Here is a 27,489-nt window from a genome sequence, read left to right on the forward strand (position 1 = left end):
TCATATAAAGATTCATGAATCACCATTTTACAGGTGTTTGAAGTAAATTTTGATACTTCTTCTTGCAAGAATAATAGAGCTGGGCCAGGATTAAATTGAAGATTAATTAGAGTTAGACAAAAGTGAATTAGAATTAGACAACAGAGTGAAATCATGGTATAGTAGCAGAGTATGAATAGCAGATAAGATGCTACTACAGGCAGCTGAAATAGGAACTGGAAAAGTCCATTAATAGCTGAAATGCAGAAGTGAAGAGGCAGACCTCAAAAACAAAAACAACAGGTTGAGGTAATTCCCCGTTAGGAGAATGAGCGCATACAGGGAGACGTATTTGAGAGGAGTGTTTGAATAATACACATACAGCACACAGATACACTGTACAGTAAATGTAGGTTTTTACTTCCAGAAACGTTAAGCAAAGTCCAAAATAGGCAGTCCAAAGTCATTCACAGGTAAAATCAGTCAGTTTTCATCCAGGGATAATCCAAATATCAAATTCCAGTGTCAAAAACAGTTCAGTATCAGACTTACATTAAATCCAGTAATATCAGTCAATTAGAAGAAATGGAGCAACGGCAATACTTTCCAACAGAAGAAAACAGAGATACACTTACACTCTCTTCTGAGACTAAGACTAAACAACCCAGGTTTCTGGCTCCATCTTATGGCCGTTTGGAAAACCACACCCAATTGCAGTTTTTGCAATCTCTTAAAGATATAGTACTAAAATGTTTATCCTGGTTTATATATTTCTAACCCAAATACCTGTTGGGTGACTTATATTCCTAACACAACAACAACAGCAATAACAACAACAACAACAACAACAACAACAACAACAACAACAACAAAACAGCAAATTATTGCATTTCAAGTATGTTGAACTATATACTACATCAACTCCAGGAAGTCTGCTATTGTACCTGATGTAGAGACTCTGTGAAAATTGTTAAGAACAGTAGTTCAATGTGCTGTTTGTGGAGGGCAACATGTTGCACTGGCTGGATCCAATCTGGATCCAATTCAAGGTGTCAGTTTAAATCCCTCTATGGCATGGATCCAGAGTATCTGAGGAGCTGTCTTTCCCCAATGGGATTGGCCCACCCCACGCATGTTGGCTTGTCAGCCAAGGAATTGCATCTGGCAGAGTTCGGGAGAAGAGCTTTTTCTGCCATGTCCCGTCCCCACTTTGGAACATCATGCTGCATCTTCTGGCCTTCAGGAAATGCCTTAAACCTTGGCTATGCCAATAGGCACTTAGCCCTCAAAGAGAAAACAGTTGGCTGGAGTGGCTGGTGCACTAGTAGAGAAAGCACCACTACTTCTCCGCTCCAAACCCTTAGTTTTTTTTAGTTAGCCATAACTTTTTGTAATTTTAATCTTTTTATATTTGTATTTTTTTAAATATGTTTTATATTGTAAGTCATTTGGAATCATCTGAAACTGTGAGGTGAGCAGCATATACATGTAATAAATAATAATAATGTTGGGAATATTGATACATAGAATGGTAATAACTTAATTAGGAATAAATAAAATGCCCCAACTTCTGAGGAAGCTGAATTTTTAAACATGACTTTGAGATGTTATCCTTTGTCCTAAAATGCATATTACTTTGGAATTGGAACAACAGGCCACCTGCATGTTTTAACTTATCTGGAAAATCAGGGAAACATTGTAGATGTCACACTGCTTCATATTAATAATTATATAATTTATTTATTTATTTATTTATTTATTTATTTATTTGATTTGCCAATTGTTTACAAGATAATAAGTATAAGTGTATACATAGTTGTGAATACATGAAATGGGTACATATAAGAAAAATAAAAGAATAAGAGAAACAATAGGACAGGGACGGTAGGCACGTTGGTGCGCTTATGCACGCCCCCTACAGACCTCTTAGGAAAGGGTGAGGTCAATAGTAGACAGTCTAAGGTTAAAGTTTTTGGGGTTTGGGGAAGAGACTACAGAGTCGGGTAGAGTATTCCAGACATTGACCACTCTATTGCTGAAGTCGTATTTCCTGCAATCAAGTTTGGTGCGGTTTACTTTGAGTTTGTATCTATTGTGTGCTCTTGTGTTGTTATGGTTGAAGCTGAAGTATTCATTGACAGGTAGGACATTGCAATGTATGATTTTATATACCATGTTTAAGTCAGACCGAAGACGGCGTAATTCAAGGTTTTCTAGTTCTAGAATTTCAAGTCTGGTGGCATAAGGTATTCTACAACGAGTAGAAGAGTGGAGAACTCTTCTTGTGAAATATTTCTGGACTTTCTCAATTGTGTTAATATCAGATACGTAATGAGGGTTCCAGACTGATGAACTGTATTCGAGTATTGGTCTAGCAAATGTTTTGTATGCTCTGGTTAGTAGTGTGATATTACCAGAGAAAAAGCTACGTAGGATTAGGTTAACAACTCTTAATGCCTTTTTGGCTATGTAGTTGCAGTGGGCTCTAGCACTTAGATCATTAGAGGTGAGTATTCCAAGGTCCTTTACAGCGCTTGGGTCATCAACAAGATCTTGGCTATTCAGCTTGTATTTTATTTTCTGATTTTTTTTGCCAATATGTAGGACAGAGCATTTATTTGTTGAGATTTGAAGTTGCCATTTGTTTAACCATTCAGATACATAGTCAAGATCTTTTTGTAGGGTAGCAGTATTGTCTGTGGTATTGAACAGCTTTACATCATCAGCGAAGAGAACGCAATTGCTCTTAATATGATCACAGAGGTCGTTTATGTAGAGTATGAAGAGAGTTGGTCCTAGAACACTGCCCTGGGGGACACCACTATTGACAGGTACTGGATTTGATAGGACGCTCCCGATTTTGACCATTTGTTGTCTGTTTGACAGGAATGCTTCTATCCAGTTATTCAGTTGTCCAGAGATACCATAGGATTTTATTTTTAGGAGTAGTTTGTCGTGTACCACTGAATCAAAGGCTTTACAGAAGTCTATGTAGATTGCGTCTATTATTATTATAATATAATATTATAATATTATTCAATTGACTATATAACTGAAACCATAACATGTTCATCTGACTGTAATAGCTATTATAATTTTTAAAACAAGTAGGATAAATTATTTTAAGTACCTTTTCATTTTCAATGTCACACACAGCTTGAGCAGTGCCATTGCTGTATCTGGAAAGAAATATTTGCAGTAGTAATAATTTTAGTGCTAATAAAAATGGTAAACCATATAAATATCTTCCTCTTTCTCTATTTATATTACCCTTCAATTTTAGTGGATTTCCAATCATCTGCTTCACACTCACTAATGTTTTCTGTGAAAACAAAAACAAAAAGTTCAAATGAAGGGGTTGTTTTTTTTTTTTTTGCTCAAGTGAAGTTAAAAATGGGTTGAAATGACTCACCTTCAAGTTCCAGGGCAGGATTAGTGGTTCCATTTGCATATGTCATATCCATTGCATCTACTTCAGCTTCTGCACTAGTGATTTGCTGAGCCACCGCCTCTACAATTGGCATTACCATAGCAGCGGTAGAAGTGTTGCTAAGCCACATCGATAGAAATGCACAGCTGATCATAAAACCAAGGGTGAGCCTGAAATAATAGTGAAAAGTCCATCTATGTCTGCTATTAACACTCAATATAAAGTAATTATAATAAGACTATTAAAAATAATTTGAGTTAGCACCTCCTGGATCCTCTACTAAAATTTATAATTCCTTTCTCTATGTAGCTGTAGTATGAACCGATTAACTTAGCACTTTGGCCATTCAAGCAGAACTGGATTCTAAGAAGATAACAGTAGAATGTCACCTCTTACTCATCTGTCTCAGTTTTGTTTACACTAACTGCCAATGATTCTCTGATGGTTGAAGCAAGGGTTTCCCAAGTATGGCTGGATTTTCAGCAGACCAAACCATGGGTTTGCATGCAATGTGTTGACACAAGCTGCAGCCCTCCCTTTACCCATACAGTTTAGCATATGGACCTTCAGGTGATGTACAGAAGTGCCCATAAAAAAATAAAAAACAATGAATAAGAGAACATGTAGAAATTGAATTATCAACATATTCAGTTTTCAGACTTTGATGGTTTTTCACAAGTGTTCTACACATGAAATTTTCACACAATAGTGGAATCAATTATTATTCTTTTTATATCATGCATTGATAATATATGTGTTTCAATTGACTATACTTTCATATATATCAATATTAAAATAACCTAGAACCCAATTGTATCTGTAACAGAACTTGTTGATCTCAGTGAAATCATTTAATCATGGGAGAGAAGCAAGCAAGCATGATGAAATACCATCACTTTCTGGAGGCAAAAGAAGAGAAAAAAGTACTACAAAGATACTGCCCAATAAATTCAAGTCACGTGACTTTTTCAAGTTATGTGAGTTTTCTCAGAAAAAGATAACCAAAGCCCCTTTGAATAATATTTGCCAAATTTGAATGAGCAGATGAATTTAATGCATTGAACTGAATCAAGATGACTCTGAATCCATTTGAAGATTCATTGGGTTTTCCCACACTGAATAGCTGAATAGATTTGATAGAACTGACAGTTCATGAATGTACAATGCTCTAAATTTATACCATAATGTAAAAGTTATCACTAGTCTACATTCTGGTAAAGACAAGATTTACAAATAATAGATTCAGTAATTGGGATTCTACTTTTAAAGACTTTTGTTATAAAAATGTATTTGGAACCTGAAAGGTGCAGAGCTGACTTCGGTAATGATTTTCAACGCACTAGAGTTGCATCATCAATGCTTATGATGTTTGAAATGCACAAATGTGTAAAGAAGTATTACTGAAATACCTTAAATTATTACAATTTTCCATATTTCAAATTAATTATTATTGACCTTTAAGGTCCCTACATTTTCCATATTAGGCCATTTCTTAACTTTTTTTTTCTGGTGCATCAAAACAGACAGACTTGTATAAAGGTATCACTTTTCTGTTTGGAAACAAATAGTAGAAATCAAATCTTGGACTTGGCAACATAAGTCAATTACCAGCCATCAACACACCAATCAACCAATAGGAAGCCACTACATAAATGTGATGCATAGAATAGCCCAAAGCACACATTCCAGTAGAGAGAAATTCCCTGATGATGGACACCAGAACAAGTCCAAAAACTCTGAAGAGTAAACCTCTGGTCCCAGTGACTGACCAACACTGGATCTTGCAACATTATCCTGGGACATGTATATTTGCCTTCATTTTTGAAAAATCAAATCATTCCATGTGTACAATTAGGAATTTGCTTCATCATCATCTGATGGTTGTGCTGTATGTTTCTACTGTTTGGGGGGGTTGGAATCTTGCTTTGTATTTTATCTGATTTCAAGTGTGTATTGGGGATGGAACAAAAATGTTGAGTTATCACTTCAACCACATGATCAAAGCCCTATGTATCTGTGGTGGGATTCAATTTTTTTTACTACCAGTTCTGTGGGCGTGGCTTGGTGGGCTTGGCAGGGGAAGGATACTGTAAAGACTCCAGTCACAGGTGGTATTTGCTGGTTCTCTGAACTACTCAAAATTTCTGCTACCGGTTCTCCAGAACTAGTCAGAACCTGCTGAATACCTGCTGTGTATGTAAAAGGGGAGTAAGACTCTGATAGTGCATTTATAACATGACTCCTTGACTTTTTTTAAAACACACACAGAGGAAATGATCCCATTCATTTTTGTGGAGTTTCCTTGGTACCAAATGGCTATGGCTTCTGCCTTAGTTTCTTGTATCCCAGTCCAACTAATTCTTTTCTATAAAGATTCTCCAAGAATGATATGAAATCTTCTAGTTAGATTGCCACGGCCTTCCAATAAGCTTTTACTGCCAACTCCTGAAGTTTCTTTTCCAACTGAGAAATTTATATCCTTGGAACACCTGCTCAGTTACTCACACAACTACAGTTGCTGATAGTACTGTATTTTTGTTTGATATAGGAAAGAGTCTAGCATAAGAATTTTCAGCAATGTGCCAAAATGAAAATGCATCAAATCATATTCTACATGGAACAGCAGGCACTGACTCGCCTTTTCATTGGGATAACCTTGAACAATTTTGTACAATTGCTCCCATAATACAATGCAAATGAAAGGCAATTCTGGGACAAATTCAATCTGGGATATTGCCCCATTTTTAATACAATTAATGATTACTGTGTATGAATACACTGTGTTTTAATTTACACCAAGCAGCATTAGCCTAAGTAATTGTTAAAGACTATAAAGATCTTTGAAATCTGTGAGGATGAAAATTACTTCAATCATTGTAATGAGTAATGAGTAGACTTATTTAAACTTATGAAAAATTATTTTAACAGTTTTTCCTAATGTTAGGAAAATGCTTGCATGACTCCATGTTTTTTCCTGAACACCATCACTCTGCTAAACAAATAATTCCCTCAACACTGTCCAACTATTTACAAAGTCTGCACTACTATTACTATTAATCTTCTCATCACTCCTTATCGTCCATCCCCTCCCACTTGTGACTGTACGACTGTACGACTGTAACTTTGTCACTTGTATCCTTACGATTTATATTGACTGTTTCCTAGTATGATTTGATTGCTTATTGTACCCTACGACTATTAAGTGTTGTACCTTATGATTTTGACTCTTGACAAATGTATTTTCTTTTATGTACACTGAGAGCATTTGCACCAAGACAAATTCCTTGTGTGTCCAGTCATACTTGGGCAATAAAGAATTCTAATTCTAATTAACAAAAAAGAAAGAAAGAAATCCCAATACTCTTATCAGTCAGGATGTAATCAAAGGATCGTTATAGTAAGATAGCAATAGCACTTAGACTTATATATCACTTTATAGCCCTCTCTAAGCAGTTTACAGAGTCAGCATATTGCCCCCAACAATTTGGGTCCTCATTTTACCCATCTCGGAAAGATGGAAGGCTGAATCAACCTTGAGCCTGGTGAGATTTGAATTGCCAAATTGCAGTCAGCTGGCAGTCAGCAGAAGTGGCCTGCAGTACTGCGCCACCGTGGCTCAGTGATAAAACAAATTTCTCCCGAAATCTTATTCTAACAATGCAACAGCAGCAACTTTTTGTTTTTGTTGTTTTGTTTTGCTTTTTCAGATGTACGCTAAATCATGCAGTAAGAACAGCCAGCTCATCCTAGGCAATTAATTTCACAAAGTTGAATTGACTCAAGCTGTAAGTATTGTGAAGTCAACTGAACCTCCCTGATTTGTAACTCTGGCTTGCAGGTATTTTTAATTTAATGATTGGTATTTAGGGCAGCTTTTTGCAAGCAAAGAAGCTTTTTGTATTTTTGTACAGGTAATCCTTGACTTACAACAGTTCATTTAGTGACCATTCAAAGTTACAATGGCGCTGAAAAAAGTGACATATGACCATTTTCCACACTTATGACTGTTGCAGCATCGCCACAGTCATGAGAGACCAGGCGAGAAGCACCCCTCGATGTGAGTGATGTTGAGTTGGCGATGCCCAGCCAGTCACATGACCACCAAGTCACGTCCACCCAGTCACATGACCACCAAGCCTTACCCGTCAACTAAGCCATGCCCACAGAGCTGGTTGTTAAATAATTTGAATTCCACCCTGGTAAAGAGTCTCCTGCTTAAGCAGTGGGTTGGATTAGAAGACCTCTAAGGTCCCTTTCAACTCCATTATGTTATGCTGTTATTATTATTAAAATATTTTGTCCCAGTCCCTTTTACAGCATAGCCCCTGGAATACTGTTCAAAGTTGTGTTTGGATCTCATACCTACAAAGGTTGGGCACTCCTTATATAAATAGGAAGTCTGGCACACAGAAGGTTTTACATAAACACTTCTCTAATATGTTAATGTACTAACATAAACCTGGCCAATTTTTAATTTCAAGCATGCAAAACAAAAATAATCCTAAACAAGTAGGGTAAAATAATTATTGGGTTATCTTATAAATAATAAGTATTTATAAATTATAAAATATATACATTATATTAAAATTAATTTTAGGAAACAGCCTTCAGGGTCCCCCACCCCCATTTCTGACCACATGTATCGTATTTTTTAAATTACTAATCATCATTTGAGGAGCTTTGAATTAAAACAAAAAGCCGTTGATATACTATTAGCTTAAAAAAAAGAGGATAATATACATCAATTATATTATATGTTTGTAAACAACTTTAAATAGTGGTTTGTGGGGTTTTTTTTTTTTTTTGCAGTATGAAACAACAGAGCTATGTTGCACATTTTAAACTGAGTATGGGTTCTCAGTTACTGTTAAATTATTGCTAACACCTTGTTAGGTGATTAAGTATCTTTTCATCATCTCCGTGACAACCACCAAATATTTCCAAGAGACTTTGCAGGAGGCCTATAACTACTATCAACTGCTATCCACTGATTTCATACCAAAGCTTAGCATTTTATGATTTTGTGAAAATCCCAACAGTAAAAACAGACAGTATTTGCTTCCTGAGGGCTGTAGCTGGCTTTCTGATTGATACAGGTGCCATTCCTCTGTTGGCTGATAAACTAAGAGAACTCTTTTGTTCTTCCACTGTATGAGTACCAAGAGTTATTAGGCCATGCTTAAATTCTGGATAATATCAGCTTATAATGGGTTATAACTGGATAATATCAGCTTATTATAGGTTATTAAAAAAAATGGGTTATAACTACTTTTGCAAGAGATTGTGGATGAGGATGAATTATGCATGTAATTATAAAAATGCAAATGAATGTTTCTGTCTTCTCCCAATCCTTGCTTTTGATCTCTCCTTGATCTAGATCCAGTTAAATCAATATAATGAATCTTATTTTAATTATTCTATTCAACTTTGATGCTGCCCAACTCCAACTGACTCTGAGTGGCTCACTACAATAAAATAACAAAAAAAGCCAGAAAATTAATCATAAAGAGTATAAAAATCACTACAAGATAATCGGAAGATGGCAATCCAACAATGAAGCAAACAACACAGGGGAATCCCATCCACTGTAACCCAAGGGCAGGGTAAATATTATCATCAAATTTGGAAATGTACGAATCTCTTGGGGGATCTCATTGCAGAAGGCAGGTGGCTCTACAGAAGAAATGTGCTTCCTAAATTGCAAAAATTAATCTCACTCTGTTGGATTGTACCAGATGGGCAGAAACCATAGAAGACTTGATATATAGATACTGTATATAAATACATTAAATATGTCATTACTCAGGATTATATGCATCTGCAAATTGTCTTGTTACTCAAAAGGCCAATACTTTTTTGGGGAGGGCAGGAATGGATGATGTGGCATCTTCCTCCCATCACAAATGTGAAATGCACTTTCGTGCTGCAATTTTGGAATATTCTTTTTCTCCTTATGTCCTCCAGAGTTCTCCTGTCCGTTTTTATTTATTGCCTACTTTGGAGAGACAGGAAAAGTGAATCAAGAATTTGCTTTAGCAGTAGTGCTATAACCAAACAAAGGTTATGTAGTGATACTTTATAAATAGTAGCTTGTTAGGGGGCATGATAGCTCACTGGTTCAAGACACTGAGCTTGTCACCTGGAACACTGACAGCCTGGGTTCAAGACTTGAATCCTATGCAAAGGGGTGAACTTCTATTACTTGCCTCAGCTCCTGCCCACCTAGCAGTTTGAAATCATGCAAATGCGAGTAGATAAATAAGAAAACACTTTGGTGGGAAGGGAACAGCGTACTGTGTGCCTTTGGCATATAGTCATTCTGGCCACATGACCAGATGTGGGATTCCCAGGAACCGGTTCACTTCCCAGGTGCTGGGTGGGCGTGGCCATGTGGTTGTGGCCTACCAGAACTTCCGGGAGGGCCATTTTTCACCTTCCCAAGGGTCCAGAGGCTTCCCTTGGGCCTCTGGGAGGGCAAAAATGGCCTCCTCAGACTCAGGAGGCCCTCCGGAAGCCGGAAACAGACCAGCTTCCAGACTTACTTCCAGCCCTTACGAAAGGCCCATTTTGTCACTCCCAGAAACTCCGTGCAGATCCTACACTTACCTGCACCGAAAATGTGTGCGTGGAGACTCCTGGGAGGGGCAGGGTGAGGTGGGCAGGGCCAGCCACTTGGTTCAAATACCGGTTCAGCAAACCAGATGCAAATTTAACATCCAGTTCTCACGAACCGTTCCGAACCGGTAGAATCCCACGCCTGCACATCACCACAGAAGTGTCTTCAGACAATGCTGGCTCCCTTGGTTAAGAAACAGAGAAGACTGGACAGGGAAAACCTTTACTTTTACCTTTAGTAGGTTGTTAGTTTGAAATCTGGTAAAAAGAAGTTGTATGTGTTTTTTAATTAGTATTTCTTTTTCCTGGAGGTTCTACTTTTCCACCGGAAAAGAGAGAAGAAAAGTTGTGAAAGGACAGTCAGCATAGATAACTACTGTATGGATTAGAGCCTCTAGTAATCCTTGACTTACAACAGTTTGTTTAGTGACCGTTCAACATTACAACAGCAAATTTATGACAAGTAGCAGCATCTCCACGGACAAGTGATCGAAATTCAAACACTTGGCAACTGATTCATATTTGTGACAGATGCAGTGTGTCCCATGTTCCTGGGATTACCTTTTGCAACCTTCTGACAAGCAAAGTCAATGAGGAAGCCACATTTCATCAACAACCCTGTTACTAATTTAGCAACTGCGGGGATTCACTTAACAACAGCGTCAAGAAATGACATAAAACAAGGAAAAATTCACTTAACAATTGTCTTGCTTAGCAACAGAAATTTTGGGTTCAATTGTGGTTGGAAGTCAAGGATTACCTGTATTTCTTTTAGCTTTTTAATGAGTCCATATAGCAAGGATGGAGAAAGCAACCCCTAACTCCTTCAAGAGCCCTTCCAACACAACGGAAAAGTGTAGGTAGAGGTTTTCTTTCTATTTTGAAATAGGAAATAAATGAGATTTTCAATTTTGCTCATGACAAACAAGTCACAATTTCAAAATAGAAGCACCCCGAGTGTCCTTCAAACCCACATGCTTCTATATCCTCACTAACTCTGTGACTCTCTCATTAGTCTGTCAACTCCACAAAGTGTGCCCATTGCTTGACATTCCCACCCCTCAAAAGGTCACTGGTTTTTGCTATACAACAAGTAATTCTCTAATCATAAATCCTACCAAGCAGCTGGCTTTCTTTGCTAACATTTCAGTTCACCAAGTATCTAAATCATTTTTTTGTTATCAATCTACGCACACATAGACATGGGCACATATATCAGTTCACAAACACATTTCATTGAATATCTGACTGATCACCAGCACAACAAAGAGCAATGGAACACAATTTCTTGAAAACAGTACATGTTGCTACACACATGATCTCCCTTTACAAATCTGTAGAGGCAGTGACTTGGAGAGAATCTGGGGTAGCTGGATAGTTTTGACAATTAGATGGGCCAGGAGCTGAGAATGGGAAAAAATGTTAGAACCGTAATTTCAAAAATATTAGTATTCCTTACAAAAAGAAAAGATTTGTAGGCAGCAATATGTTTGAATTTGTGAAACTGTATCTCCAGGGGGTTGTGTGTGTGTGTGTGTGTGTGTGTGTGTGTGTATGCAGTTGTTTTTGACAGTTTCAACAACATTCAAGATGAATATGTCTGGCACTCCTATATGCTATTTACAATGCCTTACTCTTCCGAATATGAAAAACTGACATTTTTGCTATTAAAATCACCACATTTAAACAATTCAGGTTTCTACTTATACATATTGGATCCTAGTAGTGTACAATATTGGCAGGATCCATAGGTTTTACTTTATGAGTGTTTCTACAAATACTCTTTTGCTTATAACAAGTGCTATCCAGTAGCTTTAAATAAACTGCTTAAACGCTTTCCTGCTATCAAGTGAAGGTCAATTCCATTAGTATCCAGACTTTTTAATAAGTAAAAAAGAATAATGAAGGTATAAGCAATATAATTTCAAAACTAACTTCATTATTGCAAAACCAAAATTCTAATCTAATAAAAGCCTTATTATTTAAATTACCATAACTAGTGATGCACATTACATTTTAAATTCCAATTCTTCCATAAATACTTTTTGTCACTTTCTCCGTGTCTACTATATATGAACATTGATTCTATCATTCACAAACTATAGTGAACAGAGTAAGTTTCTGTTGTCTAACCTATATGCATTTATTAATAAATTTCTTAAGCATGTCTTTCTTTTAAAACTTTTGTTGAATTTGGTAATAGCTTTGTTCAATAATATTAAAGAATACCACTAAAGGTAATAATTCTCTGTGAAAATGCAACAGCAATTTGTTGCCAAAAGTTTTGAGTCCATTGACAAATTTACAACTGATGATTATACCATTGCATAATAAAAACTCTGCCCAACCTAGCAAACTAATTTGATTTAATTCAGTTAAATTAAATACTATCTGAAGGCAAATCTATATTCCATTTCTCTTACAGAAAAGTGTGCAAAATATAATTTGATAAAAATGCTGACTTGATAAAATATAATGCATGTCAACATGAAGGTATTGAGACTGAGAAAAAGAATGGTTGCAGGACTCAACAATTGAAAGGCAAGAGTCAATTATGATGAATATGTCATCTCCAGTAGAAGGAATTTAAAATATGTTTAATTCCAAAAACCATATTATAAGCATCAGAAAGATCAATTTATTTAGCTTCCCTCTGGGAAAAGTCATTACAGCTGATAAGGAAAGATGCATGGGGCAGCTGTAGCTTATTAACTTTGTAATGTTTCCTTGATATAAATTCCCAGACCAAACTAAATCGAAAAGTATAATAAATTTAAACTTTGTGACTTGTTCACTCACTCATATGTTTGGAGAAGAAGTGTGAGGCTTTAGATGCAGCACTAAATCGTCATTACTTTCGGGTTTTATTCTGTATATATATTTAATAGTATGAAGATAAGCAGGTTATAAAAGAAACTTTAGGTAAATGTATTATTTATTTTTCTATTTTCTATCTGAACTTTTTACTAATTTGAAATCACAAAATCATGAGGTTTAGGTTGTAATTCTAGACATTGGAGCAACCATATGTGTCTAATAAAAATATTGCTTACTCTCAATTACTCTTGTTTGAAATATGCTCTGAATATTTCACATTATATACTTACATTACTGCAAAGAGAAATAAACAATCACTGTACATGTGAAATGACACTTAAAATACTAACGTCTCAAGAAACTGTGTAATTTACATAACTAAGTATTGAAACTACTGAAATGCATATCTATAGAACTGTAGCTTAAATTTCTCTGAGAAGATAGTACAGAAGTTGTACTTTTAGTCTATTTCAGTGTTTTCCAACCTTAGCCACTTTAAGATGAATGGATGTCAACTCCAGCTTTAAGTACTTGGGAGACGAGGAATTGGCAGCACAAGAAAACGACAACCAGAAACTTAATAGCCAGCCATCAACAACCCAATCAACTACATTATCAGGCACCATATAAATACAACACACAGAATAGCCCAGAGAACATTCTCTGCTAGAGAGAGATTCCCCGAGGGTGGGGTCCAACAGAAGTCTAACTTCTGATCCTGGTGACTGACCCAGTTTGGATCTTGCAACATTATCATGGGATACGTATATCCGCCTTCACCCCTGAATTTCCCCACACCCAACTTAACATGACTAAGGTTGAGAAACACTAGTTATTCTACATTGGCATAAGGTTCCTAGTGACCTCTCCTACAATAACACTATTCAAGGCTAAACCTACTTAGCTTTGTAGATCACCCCAAATGGCTAGATATGATCTATCCTATGGTGTCCAGAGGAATGCCCACATGTGCAAAATATCAAGATGGCTGCTGTGACTGTGCAGTTGAAGGCCCATCTCTTTTTTGTGTGTGTGTGAATATTGTTTGCTGGTAGGAATGCATCAGCACATCTACCGGCTCTTACCATGGCTTCCTGTTCACCCACATCGAACACCAGGAGCGGAAACGCTCCTTTTTTAGCTAACATTGCTAATTTGCAATCAAAGCGGTAAGTGACAGCTTACTGCTTCCCCATCACAGCAGCCACTGGCAATTCAGACTCAGGGAAGCTGCTGCGCTTACAAACTCCTTTTTAACTTGCTGGTGGGATTGACAAGAGACAGTAGGGGCCATCTGACTCCTTGAGAGCAATAAAAAAGAGCACAGCATGGGTTTAATTTCTTCTTTGTAAGAACAGTCGGCAAATTGGGAAAAAGGCAGAATATTCCTCCGAGTCTGAAATTGCTGCTGGAACTACCTAAAGTATAAATTGAATAATAGTGATGCAGTGTATGAAAGATCTCGTGGGTTGCCTAATCTCAGCCATTAAGGAGGATGAGTCAGAGATGTTCACTAGTTCGTCTGCTATTTCGTTCCAAGCCATCCACCATTATCGTCAATAACAGAAGCATTTCATGTGCGACTTGTCTTCTCGCCCCAATGATACATATAATTAAATTTCAGCAAAAGGCTGCTCGTAACAAATCTCTTTAGCAGCCAAATAGAGCAGTAATCCTGGTATGTAAACAGCCAATGCCTTACAGCTCAACTTGCCCCGTTGTTTCTTATCCTCTTTGTAATAGTAGAACTGTACTAAAGCAGCATCTGTTGAATTTCTTTCCAGTGTGTGGTTGCTAATGGACAACAAAATATCAAGAAAAGAGGAGGCAACTGTGCTGCAAAGCAGAGTCATTTCTGAGCCAAATGGAATTTCAATGGCACCTTTATACATACAGACACTCACACATACACACGTGCGAGCTACGTACCATGCAGGGTTAACACCCACCAGCATCACCATTTTCAGGGCAATTCTCTTGTGCAAATTCCATTTTTCAATTGATGTTGCCAGGCAAATTATGCCAGTCAAGAGCAGATGAAAATCTTTAAAATAAGCAGATGCCACCTAAAAATCAAAATGTGTCTTATTAGCTAAGTGCATGCTTTTCAACTTTTGTATTCAAAACACAAAATGCGTTGGCTCATCAAAATGCATTGAAATAAAAAGAGAGTTTTTAAAACAAAAACAAAAAATATATGAAGCAGTTTTGGAGGAAAAAATGATGCAGGCTAGTGGCTGCAATGCCCATCATCTGAGAGAAATATGAGACAATTAAGATGGATTGGGCTAATAAGAATTAGGGAATCTAAATTTAGATTATGAGTTTAGGAAGTTTCATTCACTTCTTAGTATCTTAGTTGTCTAAGTCAGGGGTCTCCAACCTTGGGCACTTTAAGCCTGGAGGACTTCAACTCCCAGAATTCCCCAGCCAACAAAGCTGGTCTAAGTGATCTCAGTGCCATTCTATGGCTCAGTTCATGAAAAGTGATTTTGTTTTTAGTATTATAAGCAAGCAAGTGTCTTCATAGAGCAGCCTGCTCAGTCTGTGTTCCTGCAGTTTTCCTGGCAAGTTTTTTTGGAATTGGTTTGCCACTGCCTTGGGAGAGAGTAACTGGCTCAAGGTCACCCAGCAGCTACATGCCTAAAGCAGGATTAGAATTTACAATTTCCTGGTTTTTAGTCTGGTATTATTTATTAACCATTGTACTAGACTAGCTCCGGTTTTAAATTTCTGTATCACAATCATCTCTGATGCAGAGATAAATGCAAGTCAGGATGGTTTCAAGATGTGTTCTAAGTAAACAGGGCTTTTTAGTAGGATTATTAAATTGGTCCCACAAATAGCAACTAAGCAGGAGCAAAGAATCAGAGTTGTGTATCTTTATTGGCCTAGTGGTGCTCTGAATTTTTGTAGTTTAGATCTCATAGCCCTCCTTTTAGAATTTGGCACATTATAAACCAACATTTCATCAAAGAGAGTACATGCATTGTGATCTTTGAAATATACATTGACTGACTGGTGGAGTAACAACAGAGAAAAAGAAACAAACAGAAGAGATATACCTTTTTTGAAGACAATATTCCAAACAGTGGAAACATTAAAGCAGGAATTAATGCAGAAACAGCCAGAGGCAAAGCTTCTGTGAGCCAGAAGACGCCAACCACAAACAATGTGTATGCACATTCTGCTTCCTAGATAAAAATAATTTAAAACAAATTAGATTTACATTAGACAATAATTGTAGCCAAGTGACAAAATCCAAAGAACCAAAAAGAAAATACAATTCCAAATATACAGTTGTACAACAAAGTTTAGACACCTTATCAAACTGCAGGCTTCAATGAATCCTTCAGTAAACAAAGCTGACCCAACCTCTACATACAAAAGTTAACCATGACAACCTTCTGCCAATTTGAATTGAACTTTCGCATTATCTTACTGAAAGGGAATAACGTTTATTTGGACTAAAATCAAGTGATTTCATGGTAATGCTCTATTCTGCTGACTGAAATGCACTTATCTGGGCAGTTAGTTTGATAACTATATAGAAGTCGTCGTCATCATCATCATCATCATCTAATGGCCCCATAATCCCTTGCAGGGTGGAGTCTGGGCAACTGAATGGAGCTAGCAGAGTGTTTAATGGCTGGATACCCTTCCTGTCGCCAATGAGGAGTTTTGTTCAGCAGATATATTCTCAGTGTGCCAAGAGAGAAAAATATCTGCCTCTTACCTAGGATTGAACACACAGCCTCCTGATTGTGAGGTAAGAGCTCCACCTCTAGGCCACCGGACCACTCCGATAACTATATAGAAGTGATTTTAAAAAATATTGTGCTAATGGCAGTTTTCAGTCTGTAGGCCAACTATCCTCGTTTTGGTTTCAGTTATATAAGATTTATATTCTGGGGATGTGCCTTCATGGAGTTCTTTCTTTTGCTTAAGCTTTGTCCTCAAAAACCAAACAAAAATGAATGCCCTAGGACAGTGGCCCCCAACCTTTTTCGAACCAGGGACCGGTTTCACGATTATTTATTCTTCCACGGACCGGTACCTGAGTAATGTGAGACTCCACCGCCATCGGGACGGCTCTTCATTCGAAGCTGCCCCCCCCTTCGACGAAACTAAGGCGCAAGCACCCAAATGCCGCTTTCCAACCAAAAACCCGGAAGCAACCGAAAACCCGGAAGCGCTGTCGAAACAAGATGGCGGCGCCCAAGTTTTGCAGCTCGGTAAAAAATGATCCACGGACCGGTACCAGTCGGGGGACTGGTGGTTGGGGACCCCTGCCCTAGGACACAAGCCGTTTTGAAGTCATTCTCCTATACTTCCTATCTGCTGAAGTCTGCATGCTTGGGCTGAGATCTACCATAATGTCCTAAATGGGATTGAGGATATGTTTCTTCGTGCTTGTTCAGTTCGCCCTTCTAAAAACTTCTGGGGCGGAAATACGTAGGATAGTCTCCATGGAGCTATGTAATATATGTGTCACTGGGACCCTAAGATCCATTCTTAATGATGGAACATTTTTGTCTGCTTTTCAACATCCTTAGCACTCTGTAACAGATTGTGTCCCAGAGTGGTAATTAAAAACAGGAAATCACTACTTGTTACCAGCTTTCAGTAAAATTGTAAAGAAACCATCAAGAAACCAAAGCAAAGACAAAATCTATACACATTAAAGCTTCTACGGCCAGTTTTTCTTCTCTCTCCATTACATGAAAGATGCCTTAAACTATCCTTGTGCACATACGCTAGAGAAGAAAGATTAGCCAGAAAGATTAATCATTTAAATAACAGATTGAGCATAGGTTCTTCTCTCTGCCTGAAACTAAATTATCCATCTCTTAGGCACAGCTACATTTCAGTAAGACGGTGAACAAGAGAAATTTATTCATCTCTATTTTATTGCATGCAATATGTTGAAAAGGCAGTAATAAAACCTCATTTTTATAACACTTTCATTTTTACAGAATTATATTCTAAAAAGAAAATCCAACAATAAATATAACCACCTAGAGTGTGCAGTAAGAGGTTACCTGCCTTTTGTGACTAGTAATACATATTTAGCACATATTTTCCGAACAATGATTAATTTCTTAAGATGCCATGCAAAATTTTACTGCATAACTACTGATGATTTAGAATGACTAAGAATCAGAACTCTGGTATCAAACATTAACATACTTAAATGATGCAAAGGATTGTTTTTTAGAAAATTATAGAAAGACCAGTATCAAATCACACGTAGAGATGACAATTGCAGCTGTGTACATGGATAAAGGAACCCTCAACTGAGATGGGTATATACATATATATGTTCAAATATGGATGGCCCCTAGATATTAGAAGTTATCAAAATTTCTTTTACCTGCCAGGAATTTTTCAGCTCACATCTGGCAAATTTATGAACACTTATTTAACATTGCATGTTTGAATTAATACATAGACATAGCTATTTTTGAATCTTGCATGGCATAAGCATTGAGAATGATAGCTCACCTACATGAAATGTTTGTTCACAAAAACATAAATTTGTAAAAATAATGTAAAAATCCTCATATTGGTCAAAGATATTTGACAATATTATGTTAGAGACATAATACATACACAAAAGTGGATGCTTAAAGAAATAGGCATCAAAATGCATGAATATTTTACTGCAAACTTTAAAAAAATTCAAGGGAAATAATCTGAACTTGATAGAGCTATACAAGCTGAAAAACTAAGAAAAATTAAGACTGATAGCTCCTAGGTCACAGCTCAATATGTTGTAAGATTCTTTACTGCTATCTGTACTATTCTTAGTACTATATCATATTTCCCATTTTTCCTAACTTAAAATATCCAAAGAGTGTCCTTCCAACTACATTATGGCTATATAAATGATACCAGGTTCCATAAATATACAATGAGACTCTGCTTAACGCACATTTCATATGTCAACATATGTTTCTCTGACAGATATGTTGCTCTATATATCCATCGCATCCATCTATACAGGTAGTCCTTGACTTATAACAGTTCATTTAGTGATGATTTAAAGTTACAATAGCACTGAAGAAAGTGACTTATGACCATTTTTCACACTTATGACCATTGCAGCATCCCCATGGCCATGTGGTCAAATTTGAGTGCTTGGCAACTGGTTCATATTTATGATGGTTCATAGGATTATGTGATCACCCTTTGCAACCTTCTGACAAGCACTCAATGAGGAAGCCAAAGGTGATTTTTCAGGAGGCAACTGTTTTTTTCTTTGAAGGCGGGGAATGGAAGGATTTATATTCCTTGCAGACAGCTTCCCAACTATCCTGTCAGAGCTGAAGAAGCTTCTTGGATGAGAAGTGAAATGTCTTCAAAGAAAAACAACAACAAGAAAGTCCAGTTGCCTCTTGAAAAAGCACCTTTGGGACAACCGTGACCTGGATGAGTGAGAATCTCTACAGACTCAATGGGAAACCCAGGTGCACTTAACAACCAGGTTACTAAGTTAACAATTGCAATTATTCACTTAACAACTGTGGCAAGAAAGGTTGTAAAATGGAGCAAAACTCACTTAACAACTGTCTCAGCAACAGAAATTTTGGGCTCAATTGTGGTTGTCAGTCAAGGACTACCTGTATATCCAAACAGACATCTATATGCCTAAAGCAGCGGTGTCAAACTCGCGGTCCGTGGGCCAGATGCCTCATGTGCTGGCCCCACCCCCTCCCGGTTTAGTGAAGGGAAAAAAAGTCTCAATACATCACGTGACACTGCCGTGATGACGCGAGTTTGACATCCCTGGCCTAAAGGATTGTGTATTTGATATTGGTGCACGGCAAACTCATAATATAAAAGATACTAGAGAAGAGAAACGAATGTTACGTGAATGTGATAGATTCGCCTTTCAATCTTTGGAGTCTATTTTTATTTGTTCTCAAAATAACTTCTCTAAAAATGCTGTTATGACTAATTATGATGGGGAGAAAATCTGCATTAGGGGAGATTTATTTCCCTCCTTTACCACTTAAAGGAACTGTGCAGTACTGTGAAAATATATAGACATAAAAAGTTAGGGGGGGTAATAAAACTGGTGCAGTCATTGATCAGGATGACAATTGACAGCTTCTCAAAACTCAAGTTTTGTTGTAGAATTTCATGGAGTCAAAAATTCACTCATTTACATTATTAATGTCTGACAAATGCCTTGATTACATTGGCAGATAAAAAGCCACACTTGTCCAGTTGACAAGCTGCTGTTATTTGCTTGGTTTAACCTTCTGCCACAAGAAGATGTTAAATAGAAAATGCTGCATTCATACGCAATCTCTGTAATGTTTTCTTAATGTCTAGGCTGCATTCTTGGCAACTGCATCCTTAATTGGTACCTTGGTCCTCATGAATCAGTCACAGGTGCACATAGAACTTAGAAGGTACTGATCAATTAGTATTGAAAGCATCTAATGCATTAACAAAAATCAATACCTGCTGAATTCTATCTCCCAGCTACCTCCATACAATGGCCCATAGATAGATGGCACTTTGTTTTAAAATCAAAATAAGTGGAAGGCAGTTTAAGGTATCAAACAGAGGGAAAGGCTGGTGAGAAACCTCTCCAGAGAAGAGATATGTAGGAGAAGTGTGAAGAAAATGCAGCTGTTTCAAAGGAAAATGAAATAAGAATGCTTGAAGCTTGAATATATCCCAAAGGATATATGGGCCTACATGATACTTTTTTGTGAATACAAATATTACAAATGAGAATTTAACAAGTTCAGATTCATGAAAATGTCTTCTTTGGGGGAAGAAAGGTTCGTATGGTATTCTCTGTCATACTTTTAAAACTCTGCCTTGTCTGAAGGTGTAAACTAGGAATCAGGGCAGGGGATATTCTCTGGAATATATGATAGCAATTGTAAAAATGATTTTCATCTTTTCCTTTATTTCATTCTATTAAGACGGGATTAACTGACATTCGTTATACTTTCAAAATGAGGGATTCCCTCCGTAAGGTTTTTTTTTCAGTCTTGTTGCCTTAGATGTAATTTGAAACTTCCACAGTTCTTAGTAATTTTCTATCCACAACTAAACATATTTTAGGTTTGTGACAAGGCTCACACAGTAAGTCAAGGTTTACTTTCATTAAACCACAATTGAGTGGGTTTCTACAAAACCTGTCATAAGTCATGATGCACAAATCATATTGGCTTCAAATGCCAACATACTAAAACATAAAGATCTATGTAATTCTCTAGGATTTTTGTGAGGAGTTGTGATTTCAAAACTAAAACATAAAGATCTATGTAATTCTCTAGGATTTTTGTCAGGAGCTGTGATTTCAAAACATATGAAATATTTTGATTGATGACTTCTCAGTTTATCCATCAAAATCACATTAAGAAAAATCAGAAAAAGAGCCTTGATTTTTTTCAAGTCATATACATTATTACATTGTACGGAATTTCATTCTGAGATCAATAGAGCATAAAATATCGGATGTCAGTGATATAGCCAGGAAAAACAATTCAATGTCAATATACAGCCCAGCCTTTCCCAACCAATGCATCTCAGTATGCTGGCCCTGCCAGGGACAGTCAAGCATATCTAAACAGACCCAACCTGAAAAAGCTCAGCCGTTCTCACTTACTTTGGTTTTGATGATGAGAGGCAACGGAAGCAGCAGAAGGGGAGTAAAAACAATGAGGAAGAACCGGCGGTAGGCCAAGAGTTCTCTGATTCTCTTCATTGCCCTGGGTTGGCGACTTAGCTTTTCTGTAGAAAAATAATAAAAAAGAAAATTGATAGCGCTTTAAATAGATGTATCTGATTAATATTTCTCTAAACTGTCACCTTTAGTCATTGCAACAGAGCTTTGGTGAAGCCAAGTTAAAAATAAATCTTGTTCTTTATTGTTACAGTGTTTACATTAACATGCGAGATAAAAGGCGCATTCTCCAGTGAAGACTCTGCATTTGTTCTTTCTCTTTTAAGATAAAATGGTTCCTAGCTGTACTGTACTGTTTTAATCAGGATTTCCTCTACATTAGAATGGCTGTGAGAAGCTTCTTCCTTCAAAACTTTAACCAACTTCGAAGAGTGATTGTTCTAAAGCAGAGGTTTTACCTGCAGCCCTTTAAAGTTATAGCACTTTGGTTAGCCTCATAAACTGGGATTAAAACAGTGATAAACATAAAAATAAATGCTTAGAATAATTGTTTCATATTTATGGATTGGTGGTGCCAGATATCTATCCATACCACCTGAATTGATAGACAATTTAAGTATATGGTTTTTGGACGAGTTCCATGGCAATTTATGAAATTTGTCAGAAAAAACCGTTTAGAAGAAGAGCGTGGCCAAATTACCTAAAGCCAACTTTCTAAATGCTTTGCAAGGACTATGGGTCAGATGTCACTTGTGAATTATGTAGAGCAAATCTAGAGATATTTGTCTCCATAGATCTTTAAGGCATATATTCAGCTGTAAGGAAACAAATTATGATGATTTATAGGATCTAAGTGATTGTTCACTGAACCACATTTGTAGTTAGTAAATCTCAATTGCCTGATTCATTAAAGCAATAAAGTGGGAAGGAATGCAATTTTTTTTTTTTTTTTTTTGCAGTTGACAGCTCCACTTTAAAAATATAGCAGGATTTTTTTTTTTTTGTTAATCATGATGAAGTGACATCATGAAATCACTATAGTAATTTAGACAGAATTTTCACCTTTACATTTTGGGGTGTGTGGGGGTGCAAAGGTGGTATTCAGCAGGTTCTGACCAGTTCTGGAGAACCGGTAGCGGAAATTTTGAGTAGTTCGGAGAACCGGCAAATACCACCTCTGACTGGCCCTGCCCCCATCTATTCTCTGCTTCCTGAGTCCCAGCTGATCGGCTGGGTCTTCTTTGGTTGCCCTGCACAGGAGAACGGAGCTGGGAAGCAGGTTAGTGGGGTGGGGAGGAAATGGGATTTTACAGTATCCTTCCCCTGCCACACCCACCAAGCCACACCCAACAAGCCACACCACGCCCACTAAGCCAAGCCCACTGAGCCACACCCACAGAACTAGTAAAAAAATTTGAATCCCACCACTGGTGGGATGGGATGGGCTTGATGTGTAGTAAAATTAAACCTAATAGAGGCTTGATACACTTATTTTACAATTTAATTTTTTAAAAGTTTTTTTTTTAATCCAGATGACTTTTAAATGTTTTCTATATCTCTGCTGCAATCATGTACTCATCTGAACTTTTATATGCCAGATCTAATGGTCCCATCCTTTACAAAAATAGCAAAAAAAACCTGTCCTACGGGAAATTTATATATTTGTTTTATTTCTAAACTACTTTTCCAGGGGAACACAGAACAGTTTGCAGGAAAATATTTTTTAAAAGCTTTAAGGAAAATCATTGCAATAAAAATATTTTTTAAAAAAAAACAATACATGCAGCAAATATGTCAAGGTTAATTTGTTAAAAAAATAGGAAAACAAAATACTGTAATAAGCAAATCAACTTCTGGCTCCCCGAAATGTTTAGGTGAACAGAACAGAGAAAACAGAACAGAACAAATCAAAACAAAACAAAAAACAGAAAAGAATGACAGAGTTGGAAGGACCTTGGAGGTCTTCTAGTCCAGGGGCTGCCAACCTTTTGGACCTCAGGGACCACCAAATTCCTAATTTTAAATCCCGGTGACCACTAATATGAATTTTGACTGATGGTGGTTTGCTGACATTGTTGGAAAAGAGAGAGAGAGAGACAGAGAGACAGAGAGACACAGAGGGAGAGAGATCTGATCTAACCTCTCTCTCTCCCTTTCCTTTTCTCTCTCTCAAATACACACACACACAAACACACAGAGGCAGAGGTGGGATTCAAATTTATTAACAACCAGTTCTTGGGCATGGCCTAATTTGTGGGTGTGGCTTGGTGGTCATGTGACTGGCTGGGCATGGCTTGTATGCAAATATTATAAATATTGAATTTTTTATTAAAAAAGAACAACTTTTACCCAAATCAGGCAAAGCAGGCAGGCAGATTGAGTTGCTCACAGAATCACAGATTCAGAGATCTATCTTTCTGCCATCGGCTACCTGTGTCTGTCACATTATAATTTGCTAGCAAGCAAACTCACAAAATTAACTCACAACACACCATGTATATAAATATTGAATTTTTTTATGAAAAAAGAACAACTTTTACCCAAAAGATTCACTTAGAGATCTGTGTTTCTGCTATTGGCTATCTGAGTCTGCACTGAATAATAGAACCTTCAGTCCTAAGGGAGGTTCGCAGAGCAGAAAATCTAAAGATTTGCTAGAAAGCAAGAAATCCAACCATTTCCTGCTTTCTAGCTAATCTAAATCTCCCAGCACAGCAGAACAGCTGATGGTCGGGGGAAAAAAAAAGAAAAATAGCAACTTAGCAGGCCAGTTTGCCAGGTAAGGAGTGAATGGGCAGGGAGGGTTCCCACGGGCCATGTGGGTGGCGCAACCTTGTATTCCCATGCAGCCTGGATTAATTGCTTTGGGGGGGGGGAGCTCTGTGGACCACCAAAATTTTCTCGTGGACCACCGGTGGGCCACGGACCACTGGTTGGCGACCACTGTTCTAGTCCAATCCCTTGCTCAAGCAGAGGCCCTATACCATTTCAGATAAATGTCTGTCCAATCTCTTTTTTAAAAAACCCTCCAGTGATGGAGTACCCAGAACTTCTGGAATTAAGTCGTTCCACTGATTGATTGTTCTGTCAGGAAATTTCTCCTTATTTTTAGGTTGCTTCTCTCCTTGATTCACTGCAATCCATTTCTCCTTGTCTTGCATTCAGGTGCTTTGGAGAACAGGTTGTCACCATCTTCTTTGTGGCAGCCCCTCAAATATTGGAATCCTGCTATCATGAACTACAGGGTAGCCTATGGGTCTACCACCACAATAGTGGGATTTACCCCTTAGGTAAAGCCCCAAATAAATAAATAAATACACCAAATACAATCTAGGTGGATATGACCTCATTGATGACCCTCATTCTGTCAAGGAGCTTGGAGTACTCATATCTAGTGACCTAAGTGCAAGAGCTCACTGCAACAGCATTGCCAAAAAAGCTTCAAGAGTTGTAAATCTAATCTTAAGAAGTTTCTCCTCTGGAAATATTGAATTTCTAACTAGGGCATACAAAACCTTTGCTAGACCAATACTTGAATACAGATCGGCTGTCTGGAATCTGCACTGTATATCAGACGTTAATACAATTGAGCATGTCCATAAATACTTCACAAGAAGGGTACTACACTCCTCTGTTTGCAACAGAATATCCTACACCACCAGGCTTGAGATTTTGAACTTGGTCAACCTAGAACTATGCCGCCTACGATTTGACTTAAGCAGAGTTTATAAAATAATCTGCTTTAATGTACTACCAATCAATGATTTTTTCACCTTTAACTGAAACAATACAAAAGCACACAACAAATATAAACTTAATGTACACCACTCCAAACTTGAGTGCAGAAAATACGACTTCAGCAACAGAGTGGTCAATGCCTGGAACACACTACCAGACTCTGTTGTCACATCCCCAAACACACACTCCTTTCCCCTCAAACTAACCATTATTGACCTCACCCCATTCCTAAGATGTATGTAAGGGGCATGCATAAGCACACAATCGTGCCTACCATCCCTGTCCAATTATTCGTACTCATTTCCTGTATTTATACTTATGTTTATTATCTTGTAAGCTATTGACAAATAACATAAATAAAAATAAAATAGCATTATAGATCAGTCCCTGTGTGCATTTACTACAATCACCCACCTTTTGGATGAATCTTACAGGATCATGTTAGCTCATTAATCCATTGCTGATATAAGATGTAGGAGAATGTAGAATGATGTGAGATGATGGATGGTAGATAAGTGGTGTTACTTAATTATGAAACCTCTGTATAAGAAAGTAAGAAAATGTCTGGTAGGCTTCTGTTTAATGCTCAGAAAGTACAGATTGGGGTCATTCTCCATTGTACAGGATTAGTACTGATTGCTACATAGGAAGTAGGAATGTAAGATGTATAGGTTTCACATATTAGGAAATGTGTTATTTCTTTTATCTAGAGCAGGGTTCCCTAAACTTGGCAACTTTCAGACTTTCTGGGAATTCTGGGAATTGAAGTCCACAAGTCTTAAAGTTGCCAGGTTCGGAGACCTCTGATCTAGAGCATATTAAATAAACCATCATGTCTGTTTTACACCAGGAGATAAGCCTAAATTATGTTGCATGTACCCAAATTGCATGTGCTTGCTTGCTTGTTATACTTGTATTGCTCTGAAATGAAAATGGCTTTCACAATCAAAATAACTCAGTGCAATATGTGTGAAGGAGCAGATAAGAGCACATAAGATTCTTCCTGTTCAAAGATATGCAGTAGCCACCAAGTTGAATTAAAAATGTAATACATACAGCCAATCTGCTTTTATGCCTGAAGAATGTGGTATGCTTTAAAATATTTCCATAGCTCCACTTGTAAATGATTAAGGTGTTACTTACAGAACAAGATATATGATAGAGCTATTAAATTCAAATTAAATCTGAATAGCAAATAGAAAGCAAGCACTATTTTGTTAGGATAGATTGGATGTGGTAGCAGATAGTTGGTTTAATTTTTACGAGTACTAATTTCCAAAATATGATTGCTGTATCAATTACAAAAATATGATAGCTGTAAGTATCATTACAAAAGCTATTTTATAGTTGCAACATAATTGTCCTCTTTCTATAATCTATCCTGTCTACACATTAAAATATTAAAAAAAACCTTTAATGCCAAATTTTTCCTTCTTTGTACATATATAATAATTTTGCTGTAGTTATCATGTACAAAATTCCATCATTCTTTTCCAACTTTGTCATTGAATTCCTAAACAAAAACAAAAACCTCAATTGTATATCAATCTTTGAAATTCCTGAATCAACATAAGTATTCGAATCCAAAATTTTCTAGTTTTTTTTTAACACATGCAACAAACATGATATAATGTCCTTTCTTGTTTTTCACATTTCAAACATAAATTAGAAGTGCCTTTATAAATGCTAGACAATGTCTTTGATGACATATATCCATGATACATCATTCTATAAAAATTCTCTTCAAGATTATAACATAATGTGAATTTTAATATTTTCAGCCATATATTTTCTCACTGTTTCCTATGTTTATTATAACAAAAAAAAATTAGCCCCCTTGTTCTTCTGTTTCAAATTTTAGTAAAAGTTTATACATCGTGTTGTCTGAAACTAAAATTCTAGGCAAGATATTCATTTTTTACCACAAAAATGTTCCTCAGGAATATCTTTTTATATTTCATTCCATGGCTCAATATATTGAGCCCCCCAGAGCTGACCTATTGGAGACATTGGCGGCATACAAATTTGATTAATTAAATAAAATAACATGCAGTACAATTCATATGTATTGTAATGATATCCAGATATTTCACTTTTTTCCATTTTTGTTTAATCTGTTATTTTCACATTTTGTTCTTAACATCTTCTTCTTCTGTTTACTCATTCTAAAACCTGCTAATGCACAAATTCTTTTAATTGGCTCATTAATATTTTAACACCCATTAAAAAATTTTCTAGATCCAAAACCAAGTCGTCG

At 36.9% G+C, this 27,489-nt stretch overlaps 1 protein-coding gene across 2 annotated transcripts in view; it reads right to left on the minus strand.

The window, feature by feature from the left end:
• SLC13A1 (solute carrier family 13 member 1) overlaps positions 1 to 27,489 on the minus strand; it is an 84,132-nt gene that overhangs the window by 22,585 nt on the left and 34,058 nt on the right. For both annotated transcript variants that reach the window (XM_087969376.1, XM_087969375.1), the window contains exons 2-7: positions 21,477 to 21,601; positions 15,907 to 16,035; positions 14,771 to 14,907; positions 3,392 to 3,579; positions 3,250 to 3,301; positions 3,110 to 3,158 (exon numbers count right to left, since the gene is read on the minus strand). In XM_087969376.1, the coding sequence (XP_087825502.1) occupies positions 3,110 to 3,158; positions 3,250 to 3,301; positions 3,392 to 3,579; positions 14,771 to 14,907; positions 15,907 to 16,035; positions 21,477 to 21,575 (654 nt within the window). In that variant the 5' untranslated portion in view covers positions 21,576 to 21,601. The remainder of the gene's footprint in view (positions 1 to 3,109; positions 3,159 to 3,249; positions 3,302 to 3,391; positions 3,580 to 14,770; positions 14,908 to 15,906; positions 16,036 to 21,476; positions 21,602 to 27,489) is intronic.

Source organism: Notechis scutatus, chromosome 6 (assembly GCF_049901735.1).
Source record: "Notechis scutatus isolate UNSWTSFEM ecotype Mainland chromosome 6, rNotScu1.2, whole genome shotgun sequence".
In the NCBI taxonomy this organism is placed as follows: Eukaryota; Metazoa; Chordata; class Lepidosauria; order Squamata; family Elapidae; genus Notechis; species Notechis scutatus.